The sequence below is a fragment of the Orcinus orca genome, chromosome 2 (assembly GCF_937001465.1).
Source record: "Orcinus orca chromosome 2, mOrcOrc1.1, whole genome shotgun sequence".
NCBI classification, from domain to species: domain Eukaryota; kingdom Metazoa; phylum Chordata; class Mammalia; order Artiodactyla; family Delphinidae; genus Orcinus; species Orcinus orca.
In genome coordinates this window covers 141,913,996-141,931,178 of record NC_064560.1, presented here as the reverse complement: position 1 = coordinate 141,931,178, position 17,183 = coordinate 141,913,996, and the positions used below count along the sequence as shown (strand labels likewise).

At 38.5% G+C, this 17,183-nt stretch overlaps 1 protein-coding gene across 15 annotated transcripts in view; it reads right to left on the bottom strand.

Moving 5' to 3' along the window:
- The window catches only part of MIA2 (MIA SH3 domain ER export factor 2), a 111,062-nt gene that overhangs the window by 82,839 nt on the left and 11,040 nt on the right, over window positions 1-17,183 (bottom strand). For 7 of the 15 annotated variants that reach the window (XR_004483406.2, XM_033428411.2, XM_049705928.1 and 4 more), the window contains exons 5-6: window positions 11,214-11,432; window positions 11,008-11,108 (exon numbers count right to left, since the gene is read on the bottom strand). Coding sequence is in view for 14 of the 15 variants with exons in the window: in XM_033428411.2 (XP_033284302.1) it covers window positions 11,008-11,108; window positions 11,214-11,432 (320 nt within the window). In the remaining variant the exon portion in view is untranslated. Of the gene's footprint in view, window positions 1-4,598; window positions 4,995-5,405; window positions 5,466-7,223; window positions 7,361-7,902; window positions 10,752-11,007; window positions 11,109-11,213; window positions 11,433-17,183 lie in introns of those variants that run through there. The other 8 variants (XM_033428415.2, XM_004269999.3, XM_033428418.2 and 5 more) reach the window with 5 other exon arrangements.

The window sequence follows — 17,183 nt, the reverse complement described above, 5'->3', positions numbered from 1 at the left end:
AAACTGGACAGCTACATGTAAAAGAATGAAATTAGAATATTTTCTCACACCATATACAAAAATAAACTCAAAGTGGATTAAAGACCTAAATGTAAGATCAGAAACCATAAAAACTCCTGGAAGGGGGCTTCCCTGGTGGCTCAGTGGTTAAGAATCCACCTGCCAATGCAGGGGACATGGGTTCAAGCCCTGGTCCAGGAAGATCCCACATGCCGTGGAGCAACTATGCCCGTGCGCCACAACTACTGAGCCTGCTCTAGAGCCCGCGAGCCACAACTACTGAGCCCGCGTGCCACAACTACTGAAGCCCATGTGCCTAGAGCCCATGCTCCACAACAAGAGAAGCCACTGCAATGATAAGCCCGTGCACCACAATGAAGAGTAGCCCCCACTCACTGCAACTAGAGAAAGCCTAAATGCAGCAACGAGGACCCAACACAGTCAAAAAATAAATAAATAAATAAATTTAAAAAAAGAAAAAAACAACAACAACTCCTGGAAGAAAACATAGGCAGAACACTTTTTGACAAAAATTATAGCAATATTTTTTGGATCTGTTACCTAAGGCAAAGGAAACAAAAGTAAAAGTAAACAAATAAGGCCTAATTAAACTTAAAAGCCTTTGCACAGCAAGTGAAACCATCTACAAAATGAAAAGACAACCTAATGAATGCGAGAAAATATTTGCAAATGACCTGACCAATAAAGGGTTAATATCCAAAATATATAAACAGTTCATACAATTCTATGTCAAAAACACACACAACCCAATTTAAAAATGAGTGAAAGACCTGAAAAGACATTTTTCCAAAGAAGACAAACAGATGGCCAACAGGCACATAAAAAGATGCTCAACATCACTAATCATCCAAGAAATGCACATCAAAACCACAATGAGATATCACCTCATACCTGTCAGAAAGGTTATTACCAAAAAGACCACAAATGCTGGCAAGGATGTGGAGAAAAGGGAACCCTCGGACACTGTTGGTGGGAATGTAAACTGGTGCAGCCACTGTGGAAAACATTATGGAGGTTTCTCAAAAAACTAAAAATAGAGTTACCATATGATCCAGCAATTCCACTCCTGGGCATACATCCAAAGAATACAAAGATTAATTTGAAAAGATACACGCACCACAATGTTCATTGCAGCATTATTTACAATTGCCAATATATGGAAGCAACCTAAGTGTCCATCAACAGATGAATGGATAAAGAAGATGTATTAGATACAGATATAGATACAATGGAATGTTACTCAGTCATAAAAAAGAATAAAATTTTTCCATTTGCAACAACACAGGAACCTGGAGGATATTATGCTTAGTGAAATGACTGAGACAGAGAAAGACACTGTATGTTATCACTGTGTGTGGAATCTAAAAACATAAAACAAGTGAATACAACAAAACAGAAACTGACTCACAGATATAATGAACAAACTAGTAGTTACCAGTGGGGAGGGGGGAGGTGCAGGAAAAAGGGAGGGGGTTAAGATGTACAAACTACTATGCATAAAGTAAATAAGCTACAAGGATATATTGTACAGCACAGGGAATATTGCCAATATTTTATAATAACTCTAAATGGAGAATAATCTATAGAAGTTCTGAATCACTATGTTGTACACCTGAAACTAATATAACATTGTAAATGAACTATATCAATTAAAAAAAATTATGGTCAATTGATTTTTAACAGCAGTACCAATAAAAAATTAATGAGGAAAGAGGAGTCTTTTCAACAAATGGTATTGGGACAAGTGAATATCCACCCACTAACAAATGAATCTGTACCCATACTTTATACCATATATAAAAATTAATTTTAAATGGATCACAGACCTTAATGTAAGAGCTAAAACTCTTAGAAGGAAGCACAGATGTAAATATTTGTGACCTTATTTTAAATACTGGTTTCGTAGATATAACACCAAAAGCATATGCAACCAAAGGGAAAAAAAGGATAAACTAGATTTCATCAAAATTAAAAACCCTGGTGCTTCAAAGGTCACCATCAAGAAAGTAAAAAGACAATCCACAGGAGAAAATATTTGCAAATCATATACCTTATAAGGGTCTAATTTCGTTAATGTATAAAGAATTCTTATGACTTCAACAGTAAAAAGACAAATAATCCAATTTTTTAAATGGTAAAAGAACTGAAGAGATATTTCTCCAAAGAAGACAACACAAACGGCCAATAAGCACATGTGAGGTTGCCCAACATCATTAGTCATCAGGGGACTGCAAATCAAAACCACAATGAGATATACCACTTTACACTCATCATTAGAGTGACTATTTAGAAAAAAAAAGTATCGGAGAGGATGTGGGAAATTCGACCCTCATAAACTGCTGGTGGGGGTGTAAAATGGTACAGCATCTGTGGAAAACAATTTGGCAGTTCTTCCAAAAGTTAAACATACAGTAAATATGATCCAGTAATTCCACTCCTAGGTATATACCCAAGAGAACTTAAAATATTCATTAAAAAAATTTGTACATGAATGTCCATAGCAGCATTCGTCATAGTAGTCAAAAAGTACAAACAAGGGCTTCCCTGGTGGCGCAGTGGTTGAGAGTCTGCCTGCCGATGCAGGGGACGCGGGTTCATGCCCCGGTCCGGGAAGATCCCACATGCCACGGAGCGGCTGGGCCCGTAAGCCATGGCCGCTGAGCCTGCGCGTCCGGAGCCTGTGCTCCACAACGGGAGAGGCCGCAACAGGGAGAGGCCCGCGTACCGCAAAAAAAAAAAAAAAAAGTACAAACAACCCAAATATCCATTAAACTATGAATGAATATTCAAAATATAGTATATCTAGACAATGAAATATTTTTCAGCCATAAAAAGGAATGAAGTACTGTTACATGGTACAACACGAAAGACTCTTGAAAGTGTGCTAAGTAGATGAAGCCAGACACAAAAGGCCACATATCATATGATCCATTTACATGAAATGTCCAGAATAGACAAATTCATAGAGACAGAAAGTAGATTAGTGGTGGCCAAGGGATGGAGTGAGGTGAGAATTGGAAATGTACTAATAAGGACAGGGTTTCTTTTTAGGGTGATAAAAATATTCCAAAATTGTGGTGATAGCTGTACAATATAATGAACATAAAAAATAATCACTGAATTCCATACTATAAAAGGGTAAATTTTATGTTATATGATTATACCTCAATAAAAAATTATTTTTTAGCTTAAAAAAAAAAATTTAAAACAGCAGTGTTGTGCTATCCTAGGCCCCAGGCCAGTGTTGTGAGCATAGTGCATTTAGCCAAAAAAATCATCCAGATGAAGATATTGTTCACAGAGTTGTTCTTCGTGAAGAAAGGGAAATATGTGCAATCTGAAATTCTCTCTCATCCCACAAATCCTTATCTTTCTATATATTCTATCTCTTTGAATGAGTAAGTTGCCATAACCAGAAACTGGGAGTCATTCTAGATTCCTTTTCTCTCTCTGATCCTTTGCATACAATCATTAAATTCCTACCCACTATAGTTCTTAGCTACTAAATATTTCCAATTCAGTACCCTCTTCTCTACCCCTACTTGACGACTCTGTCACCTCTCCCTTACACCCTGCTTCTAGTTTTGTTGTCCTTACACCTAACCTACATACTACTATCAGGAAGATCTATTTAAACCAAAAGTCTAACCACTGCAATACTTCAAGGGCTCTCCAGCACCTACATCACTTGGAACAAACTTACGTCTCCAACAAGCATCACTGCACATCACTCCCTGAGCCCACTTTACACTCTAGTAATACTGCTCCCAGTCTGCTGTACACAGGAAACCGATCATCATAACTGCCCCAATGTTTAAACGGGCTTTTGACATTTTTAATGCAAATAGTTTTTTTAAAATACGGCGACATAAATGCCCCTAAACATGTCAACAAAGACACCTGTAAATACTTAGTGAGAAAAACCCCTGCAACCTGATTATAAACTGAACCTAAAAAAAAAAAAAAAGGAAATTGTGAACACTGGGAGCTCAGTATCTCCAGATTTTACATTAACATGACCTCTCACATTAACAAGACATAGAAAGAAACGAAGAACAATCTCACTTACGGTAAAGCATCTCAAAAAAGCATTCTTTATTAAAAGAAAACGCAGAATTAGAATACCGATTCCCTACCCAGGCTTAGGTGTCTTTTCAAGCAACCTGAAGTTTCAGTACTACAAGGAACTCATTTCAGAGGATCTGTCCTCAAGTTTCTCACTGTCGGGGAAACCACGTGTTATTGACCTCTGTTCAAAATAAATAACACGACCGAAAGGCTAATTCATTTTAGGAATCGGGAAACACACCCTTCTTTGCAAAGTCCTGCTAAGCTAATATGCTCTGTTCACCTTCCTGATCTCCAGGTCCCCTTACACCACACAAAAAAACCGCCCAGGCATCCTAGGAACCTGGCTACTGTCTCGGACACAGGCCGTAGCCCGGCGACAGGTGAGAACTGGCTTCAGGACCTCCGACCACCGCCGCTGAGACCCCAAAGCCAAAGTCGGCTGCTACCTTCCCCGGGCGTCTCCCGCGACCCCTGAGCCAAGTGACCCGGATCGCGCCTGGACTCACCCGGCGAAGCTTTCCCAGGACCAGCCCCAAGTGCGGCTGAGAGACAGTCCCGGGGCCCTCCATGGTGTCAAGCCTGCCCTGGCAGCCGGCACCGTAACCAGGGCCTGGCCGAGCCACCACCAGCGGCACCGGACACGCAGCGTTCGGTCCGGAACCCAAACCCGCACCCGGCAACCGGAGCAGACCACTGCGAAGCCGGCTGCGGGGAGGTGCCAGAGATGAAAGGCGCCTACGGGCCTCAAGTGTCCACGCTGCCCAGCCGGGGAGCTTCGGCCCCTAGGTTACGCTTTGCGTCCTGAAGATCCGAAGGTCCAAGCCCGCCCGCACGAGCCTGCGACCGGCACTCTCCTCGCCGCCCTACCCCTCGGTTTGGTTTCGGCCAGACCTCCGCACGGAGGCGGGGTCGCGGGGACTCCGTTAATTTCCCCTCCTACTTCGCGCGAGGTTAGTAGACGTGTCCCGGTCGTTCTCTCTTAAAGGGGCCGGGGCTCTACCTGGCGGAACTACCCAGCCTTGGAAATCGAGAGGCTTGGGGCTGAGAGAATGGGATTCGACCTCCGGGCCTGCTCTGTGGTGTGGGCCGCACCGCCCCGAACGTCAGGACTAGGTCTCAGGAGTCCCCACCTCGGGTGCCGGCGGCGAGGCTTCTCCCGGAAGCCCCTCGGCGTAACCCGGCGGGGTGAGCGCGACGCGCCCCCTCGGCCCGGGTGCTGGCGCCTGGCCCAGCTCCAGCCCCCATCGCTTTCCTCTCGCAGCCCCGCTAGAGCCTGCTGTCCGCACCCCACGGAAGCCCTGACGGCGTCGTACCCTGGGGGAGCCCGCCGGCCCAGGGAAACCGACCGCCGTCTTCATTCCTGTCAGAAAATGGTTTGCAGGGCCCGCGCCTCCTGCCAACCGTGTCCGGACTTTGGACAGGAAGGCGTCTCGGGTCAGCTGTGGTCTGGGCAAAGTTTAACCTCTGCCACGCAAGAGAACATCGATCGGGCCTCCTCTGCCCAGCGAAGGGTTCGAGGGCTTTACTCACTTTTACCTGAGTTACCTGGGCACTTGCTGGGCAAAACTCTTTAAACTCCATGAGCTCCTAGTTACCCAAATGCTAAATCAAACCCGTATGGACCTTAGCTGGGCGCGTGCTGTTCTCCTCTGAGGAAGGGAAGCTAAAAGTAGCATCTTGCCCTCTAAATTTAGGACCCTATATTTAGGTCTGTTGAATAAAATACCCAGGGCTGGATCTGTTCTTGGGGATGGGTTTTAGCTAACACAGGTGTAAAGGATCACCCATCTCTGAGTCTTCTAATTGAAGTCCTTAATGAAGCAACTCAAAAAGCCACAGATACTTCTTCCTAAACAAATCACCCGAGAGAACTCAATAATTGAACAGAATCTTAGTTCCTTAGGAAACTTCCCTAATGTTAAGCTCTAGCAGCAACAGAACTATTGTGCCAAAAAGAATCCAGAAATGGCCCAAGTTCACGGCAAGTGATTTTCAGGACCAAAATGCAGGCTAGTTTTTTGGAACTCAAAGTGCTCTCTCTCATTTGCCACATCAGCTTAAGGAGTTTCAGGAACTTTCACAAGTAGCAAAGAGTAGCAGAAATTGCTTGATGATTCTCCATTTTTAAGGTATTACACAACCTTCATATGTGTTGGACAGTGTGTGCTGAAACTAAACTATGTGAATAGCTTACTAAAATCAGAAGATAAGGGGCTTCCCTGGTGGTGCAGTGGTTGAGAGTCCACCTGCCGATGCAGGGGACGCGGGTTCGTGCCCCGGTCTGGGAGGATCCCACATGCCGCGGAGCGGCTGCACCCGTGAGCCATGGCCGCTGAGCCTGCGCGTCCGGAGCCTGTGCCCCGCAACGGGAAAGGCCACAGCAGTGAGAGGCCCGCGTACCGCAAAAAAAAAAAAAAAGAATCCGCCTGCCAGTGTAGGGGACATGGGTTCAAGCCCTGACCGGGAGGATCCCACATGCCGCAGAGCAACCAAGCCCGTTCATCACAACTACTGAGCCTGTGCTCTGGAGCCCACGAGCCACAACTACTGAGCCTGTGCTCTAGAGCCCATGCTCCGCGACAAGAGAAGCCACTGCAATGAGAAGCCCGCGCACTGCAACGAAGAGTGGCCCCCACTCTGTCGAACTAGAGAAAGCCCGTGTGCAGCTACGAAGACCCAATGCAGCCAAAAATAAATAAACTAATTAATTAATTAATTTAAAAAATCTAAACAGAAGCATAACCAAAATTTAGAATTTCAAAGGATCTTAGAACAACAACATGTGCCTCAATTAAAACACTGTATTACTGAATGAAAATTCTTCAGTTAGTCTGAACATTTTCAGGGAACTCCAGAATCGTTAGCTTTCAGGATCTATTTTACAATGTTTTACAATGTAAAACATTTTTTTTAAAAATCCCTTTGCCCTCCCTGAGACAGTCTGTGTCCTTTTCTAGTTTTTCAATAATTACCATTCCAAATATTAAAAACAGAGCAGGAACAAAAGGATAAATGAAATTTAAAAGAAAAATCTACAAGTTTCCCATATCAAAAACAGTAAAACTTAAACTCAATGCCAGGTTCAAACCTAATTTCTTTTCTGCACACTTAATAGTCATATAGAAACTTACCTCTTCCTCTAGATGTTTCAATCCCATTTTTTAAAAGGTTCATGTTAATATATTCTAATATGTAAATAAAGTTCTACTAAGCTCCTCATATCCTTGAGAAAGATTTCAGATTCTAATACATCATCCTGCACTCTTGTGTTTCCACACTGTGATCCTGCTTTGACACTTGTGTGGCAAAGGGGTGCTATTAGGTGGAGTTGTGACTACCAACCCATAATCTAATTTCATGGACATAACTCCTGATTAATTCTTCCTTAAATGTCATGCATAGTACTACCCTCTTAAAATCTACAATTGAAAAGAGAAATACTAAATTAGGTAACTGATAAAAATAAAATTGAATGTTTTATTCTATATTCATATAGAGTACATGATTTTTACCATGTGAAAGATATCAAAGTTTGTCCTCCTTAAGTAGATATGGGATTTTGCCATTTTATATAAGCTTACTTTAAAGGAAATGGAGAACAAATGCTGTTAGTGTTTGTGACAGCTGCTAGAAAGCATACAAGAACATTAGAAACATGCTAACCAGTAAACCTTGTCCACAACCTAGAAACTGATTTCCCTTATGAAGGGCCCTGTTGCTAAACTGTAAACACTAGTTACTCCCATTTAATTAAACAGTCAGTGTCACAGGCTGTACAATCTAGTCCTTCAAAAGAAAGTCAAACATTTAATTAAACAGTCAGTGTCACAGGCTGTACAATCTAGTCCTTCAAAAGAAAGTCAAACATGCTGAGCCACATCTTCATTCTCTGCACTAGTGATGTAAGAGCTGTTCTCAGAACATACTAAATCAGGAGCTACCTGTTGAACAAGAGCTGGGTAATTTCCATTGTTTATTCCACGTATAAATGAATATATTTATATATATTTTTTATTCTAGTTAAGAATATATAAAGGTTAGAACCAAAAGAGCCTCCTCAATTATAAAATAAAGTAGATTAAAAAGTGGTGTTGATTCCTATTACTTAAACAATTCAAAAAAAGTATTTTGTATACAAAATCTAACTAAAATTATCAGCGAATAGAAACAATTACCTGAAGCATTTAGGCAAGAAGAAAAGGAAACACTTTTGCCTAAATTTAACTGGAAAATTGCTCAAATTTTCCATTTACTGCAGCTATTATGGATGCTTAATAGACCCACTAAGACTTAGAATTCCTGACCTGGCAGAAACTCTTCAGAGCATTTAGCCCAAACATTATGAACTTAAAGCCGTATAGAGGCCAAACAGCTGAAATAAGTGTAGGGAAATGAAAACTGCATGTCTATTCAATGCAAGCGCTATTCAGCTTGAGCTTCTTGTTGCCACAGAAGAATGGAAGACTATGTATTACAGTCTTCTACTTTTTCAAGAGAATGCAGAAATCCAGATTTTTGTATGAACTAACCTTTGAAATGTAGTCAGCTGGTTCATAATTTTTAAACAATGCTCAAGCCAGCCAGTGACCAGTCTGTCATCTAGTCTCTGCTACTGGTATTACAGTTTTAAACCGAGACTTCCCCAGAGAAAAAGTGACTCTCCAAGGTCACAAGATAATTAACAAATTTAAATTCAATATTTTCACGTCTGAAGAATTTCAACCAAAATGGTTCAAGTAAAATGTATTTGATGATATTTAATGAGTCCACAAAAGTAAGCTTACTTAGCATAGCCTGTATTAAGTAAGCACTTTATATGAAAGGTGAATATGGTGTACTAATAAATTATTTTTTAATTTAGTAACTTCACTGGTATAATTTATGGGAGAGGGGGATGACTAGTGAGGGCTATGTCAGTTGGACATACTAATAAGTAGAATTAATTAAATGGGTAGTTGAAAGTTTTATTATGACTATTTTTATAAATTACATCATTATTATTAGTTTTCCTTTTCTCCTATGCTAGAACAGATTTTTAAGTAATGTTTTTAATCAACATCTTCAACACCAAATCATACAGAGTAAATTAATCACTTCTCTGAACTTAGTTACCAAGTAATGTCAACTCTCTAGAAACCAGCAAAGAAATAAAGTAAGGAGGAAGCCTCTGAAAGCAACACAATATGTGTCATTAAGCCTAGTTTTCACAAATACTCTTACAGTCAGTGGCACCTGGTCACCATAACTAAAAATCTGGTAAATTATCCTCACTTTTCCATTTTCTTCTCCTTGCTACATTCGATCAATCATTAAATCCAATGAATTCTATCTACAAAAATCTACCTAGTTTGTCCTTCCAATCATTTTAACAACCACTATCAGATATTAGGCCAAAGGTTAAAAAATGTGGCTAGTGGGCCAGACCCAACCCACAGAATGCTTTGTCTGAACTGCATGATATTTTTTCTAATCTAAATATTTGCCAGCATTAAAAATTGGGAGATTTCACACAGAAGAACCCAGATTTCCAACTTTTCTTGAAATATCAGAAGATCTGGCAAAAACTAGGCTGAAGGTAAGTAGCAGCTACATGTTTCAGAGAAAGCATACACTCTCCAGTTGGTTACAGCTCTCACCTTTACCTGTGCTGCACTCATTTCATTTGAGTTTATAAACCCTGTTTTAGACCTTCAACATTTATTTCCTGAACTAAAGTGATAACTTCTTGATTGGCCTCCCTTTCTCTGGTCTTTATCCGGTTCAATTCTTATTTGACAATGTTGACAGATAGACCTTAAAATGAAACTTTTTCAGTTCACTCCCTACTTAAATTCCTCAATAGTGCCCCATCATTTAAAAGATAGAGTTCAACTTCCTATCATAACATGCAAAGCTATTTTTTACATAATCCCAGTATACAACTTCAGTCCTACTCTGTATTCAATCAGACTGAATTGCTTATAGATCTCCAAAAATGCCAAGCTCTCTCCCACTTCTGTACTTTTAAAAATGCTCTCTCCTCAGCCTAGAATGTTTATCCTTTCTTGCCTGGCTAACTCCTACTCTTTCTTCAATATCAGCTCAAGTAAGATCTCTTCTGGGACATTTTCCCAGGCTCCTCCTCCCCACCCTCTCTACCTACCACTTCCAATCAGTCTACTAGGCAGCTCCTCCTGTATATCAGTAGCATCCTGTGGCTATTACAGCACCATATTATAATTATTTAATTTTTTTTTTCTGGTGTCCTCCAACTAGACGGAACTCCTTGAAGGCAACCACTGTTAAATTTCATCTTAAAATGTAAATGAGAAGACAAAAGTGCTTCCTCAATTATTTATTTGGTAGCAGTAGATGAGAAAAGGAACAAACATTTGTAAAAGGCCTCATGTGCCAAGTACTACAGCTAGGTCCTTTTGCAATATTTAATTTACAATAAATGAGATAGAATTTAATAGGATTTACAATAAATGAAAAAGTGGACAGATTTTAGAATTTCAGTTATGAGTTGGTTAAATTTTGAGGTACTAGTTGCTTTTGCAAGATTCTCACATTACACCATTCTGAGGTCACAGCTGTCATTCAAATACTAATAATTTGCTTAAGATTAATTTTCAGTTCATATTATTTCTGAGTTAACTCTTAGTGTAATTTCCCCTGATCTGAAAAAAAGGGGAAGGAAAAAACCCAAATGCTCAAGATCAACAAAGCTTAAGGAAAGTTTTAGAAAAAATCCTTAACAACATCCATGCAACAAAACATTCATGTAAGGAGAAAGCTTACATGTAAAATCTTATGTAAAGAGAAATATTATGTAACACTCACATAGGAAGGATTCACTCAAACATAATTTTCAGCTGTTCCTATACTTAGTAAAATAGGTAAAATTATTGAAAAAGATCTAAAACGTCAACTTACCCTTTCTGTAAGAACTACAATTGGTGAAAACGCAGAATTCAGGAAATCATAAACATCAATTTGAAATAAATATTTCAGAATCTGACACTCAGAAGCATCTTCTGTCAATTTATAAATAAAAATATGTTAACACTTGATGCGATGTAATTTTGAATCTAATTTTTTCCGTACTTGCTGCATTGGAGAACAAATAGCTTGTTTCTTACCTTTTAGAGCAACATAATTTTGAGAAGACAAAGAGTAATCAGTTGAAAAGATCTGACTGTTTGACAGGGTATTTTCCACAAATGTGTCTATTTCCACTTGAGTAGGTCTTTCAGCGTCTAGTGATGTTTCTGATTTTTCATCATTATTTTCAGAAGATAGAGTTTTGAAATGTACTTCTTCGTGAACTCTCATAGATAACTCTATTTTAGAGACCATATCTGTAAATAAATAAGGAGAAATGTTTGGGATTTTTTTTTTTACATGCTTGCTTTGTTGTGGGCTTCCTATTTTTTTTCTAGGCAGGTCATTCTTTGAATCTTGTGGGCATTGTGATACTTCATTATGGAAAGAATTCATTAAAACATAAATTTGTAGCCTCTATTAGTTGCTACTTCTGATGTAATAAATTACCACACACTTAGTGGCTTAAAGGATACAAATATATTCTCTTAGAGTTCTGGAAATCAGAAATCCTACAACCAAGGTTTTGGCAGGGCTGTGTGTTCCTTCTGGAGGCTCTAGAGGAGAACCCATTTCATTGCCTTTTCTACCTTCTGGAGGGCATCTGCATCCTTTGACTCATGGCCCTGTATATATGAAGATATATATGTACATCTCGAGAACCTTCATTTAAAAAGGATTACCAGGCTTCCCTGGTGGCGCAGTGGTTAAGAATCCGCCTGCCAATGCGGGGGACACAGGTTCAAGCCCTGGTCCAGGAAGATCACACATGCCGCAGAGCAACTAAGACCGTGTGCCACAACTACTAAGCCTGTGCTCTAGAGCCTGCGAGCCACAACTACTGGGCCTGCGGGCCTAGAGCTCATGCTCCACAGCAAGAGAAGCCTGCACATTGCAACGAAGAGTAGACTCTGCTTGCCACAACTAGAGAAAGCCCGTGTGCAGCAACAAAGACCCAATGCAGCCAAAAATAAATTTTAAAAAAATTTATTTTAAAATTTATAAAAAATAATAAAAAATAAAAAGGATTACCCTTCCCCAAAATAAAGAAAAAAAATTAATTTGAAACATATATGTCATAATTTTACACGTTTGTAATGTTGCATCATATGCATACCATGTCATCATATGCATACATGTGCATACCATGTCAAATAGCCATCAATTTAAGACAATGCAATTTTCAAACATAGTTTAAACTGATCACCTGATTCAATGAACTAATCAAACAGGATTAAAAAAAAAAAGTTCTAAGTAGTCCTAGCCTGAGCTATAGTATTCAAGTAAATTGTGGGATTTATTCCTCAGTTACTTTTTAAGACAAGCATAGAAAAGTATCAGTGCAGCCCTGAAAAACAGTATTAAAGAATAGTCCTGGGCTTCCCTGGTGGCGCAGTGGTTGAGAGTCCGCCTGCCGATGCAGGGGACACTGGTTCGTGTCCCGGTCCGGGAAGATCCCACATGCTGCAGAGCAGCTGGGCCCATAAGCCATGGCCACTGAGCCTGTGCGTCTGGAGCCTGTGCTCCGCAACAGGAGAGGCCACAACAGTGAGAGGTCCGTGTTCCGCAAAAAATAAATAAATAAAAATAAAAATTAAAAATATATATATATATATATATAAAATAAAAAGAAAAAATGAATAGTCCTAACTGAATTATTCAATGTCTATCTTTGCTCTTTGAGTTATGAATTTAACACATGGCTTTGATGCTGTCACTTACTTGGCATTGTTTAAAAGATGAAAGTCCCAAGTAAGCAAACACATATCTGCAATTTACTCATGCCACCTGTGGACATTAAACTTAAAAATGAACAATCAACTCAGGAGTCCGAATACAATAGAACTGTTGTAAATACAGGACTCAAATAGTGATCTACAGTTATGTTGAAGGGCATTAGGGGAAAAAAAGGCTTATTTGACAATTAATTACACCAAATTTATATGTGCCTAAATTGGTTTATTTTAAATATTGTTTTACACTGCATTTGAAATAAATACATGTGAATAAAATGAAAATTTCCTATAATAATTTCATATTTGATTATACTTTTGAGGTATTATTTTCACATTACTTAAATCTAAGCTTTAAGATTTACATTAGAAGCCAAAACAATCTTAAAAAAGAAGAGCTGGAGGAATCAAGTTCCCTGACTTCAGACTATACTACAAAGCTACAGTCAAGACACATGGATCAGTGGAACAGGATAGAGAGCCTAGAAATAGACCCATGCACTTATGGTCAATTAATCTAGAACAAAGGAGGTGAGAATATACAATGGAGAAAAGACAGTATCTTCAATAAACGGTGCTGGGAAAACTGGACAGCTACATGTAAAAGAATGAAATTAGAACATTCTCTAATACTATATACAAAAATAAACTCAAAATGGATTAGAGACCTGAATGTAAGACTGGATACGATAAAACTCCTAGAGGAAAACATAGGCCGAACACTCTTTGACATGAATTGCAACAGTATTTTGGGGGATCTGTTTCCTAGAGATGGAAATGGAAACAAAACCAAAAGTAAACAAATGGGACCTAATTAAGCTAAAATGCTTTGCACAGCAAAGGAAACCATAAGCAAAACAAAAAGACAACCTATGGAATGGGAGAAAATATTTGTGGATGATGCAACTGACAAGGGATTGAGTTCCAAAATATACAAACAGCTCATAGAGCTCAATATCAAAAAAGCAAACAACCCAATCAAAAAAATGAGTGGAAGACCTAAATAGGCATTTCTCCAAAGAAGACATCTGGATGGCCAAGAAGCACATGAAAAGATGTTCAATGTTGCTAATTATTAGAGAAATTCAAATCAAAAGTACAATGAGGTATCACCTCACACCAGTCAGAATGGTTATCATCAAAATATCTACAAACAATAAATGCTGGAGAGAGTGTAGAGAAAAGGGAACCCTCTTATACTGTTGGTAGGAATGTAAACTGATACAGCCACTATGGAGAACAGTATGGAGGTTTCTTAAGAAACTAAAAATAGAACTACCATATGATCCAACAATCCCATTCCTGGATATATATTGGGAGAAAACTATAATTTGAAAAGATATAGGCACCCCAATATTCATAGCAACAATATTTACAAATAGCCAAGACATAGAAGCAACCTAAATGTCCATTGACAGATGAACAGATAAAGAAGATGGTATGCATATACAATGGACTATTACTCAGCCATAAAAAAGAATGAAATAATGCCATTTGCAGCAACATTGATGGACCTAGAGATTATCATATTAAATGAAGTAAGTCAGAGAAAGATAAATATCATATGATATCACTTATATGTGGAGTCTAAAAAATGATACAAATGAACTTATTTACAAAACAGAAATAGACTCACAGACAGAAAACAAATTTATGGTTACCAAAGGAGAAAGGGGGGAGAGATAAATTAGGAATTTGGGATTAACAGTTATACACTACTGTATATAAAATGGACAAACAACAAGGTCCTAATGTATAGCACAGGGAACTATATTCAATACCTTATAATAACCTAATATAGAAAAGAATCTGAAAAAGAATATACATATATTCTTATACATATATATTCAGTTATATATGTATAAGTGAATCACTTTGCTGTACACCTGAAACATTGTAAATCAACAATACTTCAAGTAAAAAAAGTACATTAGATACAGATATGACTTTCTTATAATTGTTAATAAATTAATAAACAATTTTAATTCAAATAAAATAATGAATAGTTTTCATATTTAACTGTACTTGGGAAATTCATTATTTAAATAAGCTCAGTTTGGAGTCCTTTTGTAAAATAGAGTTCTAATATCCTAATATTCCCTTAGGATCTATTAATATTGTAATATAAATAATTGTTCCCTAATTTATCTGTTTTGTAAATTCTTATCTTAGGATATTAGCTTTTTATAAATGTGGTTATCTCAAACCTCAGCTTTTCACAAATACTTTTTCAAGATCAGTGATTCATTTTCCTTATGCACTCTTTCTAAATAAGTCAAGTTTTCATTTGTTATTCCCTAAAAGAGTTGTTGAAATTATCTGAAAATATTGGCTATTTTAGCTATTTCTCCAATATTGAGAAAATAGAGTCTGTGATTTTATCTGAATCCCTCTTTCAGTATTCTTCTTTTTTTTAATATTTATTTATTTATTTGGCTGTGTCGGGTCTTAGTTGTAGCACTCGGGATCTTTGTTGCGTCATGAGGGATCTTCCGTTGCCACGTGCCGGCTCTTCGTTGGGGCTCTTAGGCTCTAGAGCACGCGGGCTTAGTTGTCCTGCAGCATGTGAGATGTTAGTTCCCCAACCAGGGATCAAACCCACGTCCCCCTGCATTGGAAGGTGGATTCTTAAACACTGGACCACCAGGGAAGTCCCTAGTATTCTTTTTTTAAAACAAATTTTGCATGACCCCAGCTTGTTTTTCATTTAATTAATAGTGAAATGTTTTGAAGTATTTATATAGTAAGACATCTTTTTTCTGAAACTTAAAGGAATTTCTTAACATTTTTATAAAAGTCCCTCAAAATTAGTTATAATTGAATAAATGCCCTGTTCTCATTTGACTATCTACCAAGTTATTCATATTTATAAATTCTCCCAGCATCACTATATGAAATGATAAATTCTACTAAAATGATATTCAGAATGCCCTGAAGTTTCTATATATAAGCTCTAAAATATTTTTATATATCTATATTTTGAATACTGTATTTCTGGGTCTGATATTGTTTTCTTTTAGTCTCTCTTCTTTCCAATTACCATCTGCTTTTTCACAAATACTCCCTTAGGATCTAACAAGCTTAGAACAAAGTAATTTCCTCTAGCCTTTGAAAATCTAGGTCTCTAATGTTTTCTGTCATGAAAATCATCACACCACCTTATTTAGAAAAGGGTTAGAATCTAAAGTCTATATTCTGGTTGAGGATGTTGATCAAGTAAAGAACTCATATTTTGTAGAATATTAAGAAATAACATATAGTTCTTCTGGAAATTCAAGATAATCAACCAGCACCAGTGAAATGTGTTTCCTTCTGAGTTTGCAACATTGTTGATCTCTTCTTGTGAAAATTTTTCTGTCATTCTAGGATTCGATTGTTTCTGTATTATTGGCCAATATTTGTTGAGTTTCTAATCTGTCCATCATAGAGACATCAGAATGGAGATGTGGGAAAGTCATGTTATATAATTCTTTACTTAAAATACTATCCACTTGTTTTTAATCATAGGAGTTGCTAGATACCTGGACATCTAGATCTAGAAGTATCCTCTGATACTCTGCTCTCTTCTGTTGCCCTCTGTTGATCTCCCAGAATTGAGAGGCTTGAGGAAGAAAGCTGAAAACTTTTTACATTGTTTTTGCTTGAGTTTCATTATTATCTTGTACACTTAAAGAAAACCCTTGTTATCATAGATCTTCTTGGGGGGAGGAGCTATAGATCTAGAATAAAATATCATTCAGGAATCAAGACGATTTTAAATTACCTTAGCTTAGGTTTCTAAGAACACAATTCAGATATAGCTATATTGGGAAGGTGTAAATGAGCTAAAAAGTGAGTGCAAATAAGAAAAAATTCTCACCTAACAGAACAGGAAGTCAATGAACATCATCTAAAATAGGTTACTCAAAGAAGAATATAAGTATTTTATTTAGAAAATAGAGATAAACACTAAAAGAAATTTTCTTAAAAAAATAAAGGAGGGCTTCCCTGGTGGCGCAGTGGTTGAGAGCCCGCCTGCCGATGCAGGGGACACAGGTTCGTGCCCCGGTCCGGGAAGATCCCCATGCCGCGGAGCGGCTGGGCCCGTGAGCCATGCCCGTAAGCCATGCCCGCTGAGCCTGCGCGTCCAGAGCCTGCGCGTCCGGAGCCTGTGCTCCGCAACGGGAGAGGCCGCAACAGTGAGAGGCCCGCGTACCGCAAAAAAATAAAATAAAGGAAATTATTGTCCCTGGGACAGAAGTAGAAGTAGAAATGGACAGAGGGAACAGAAATTGC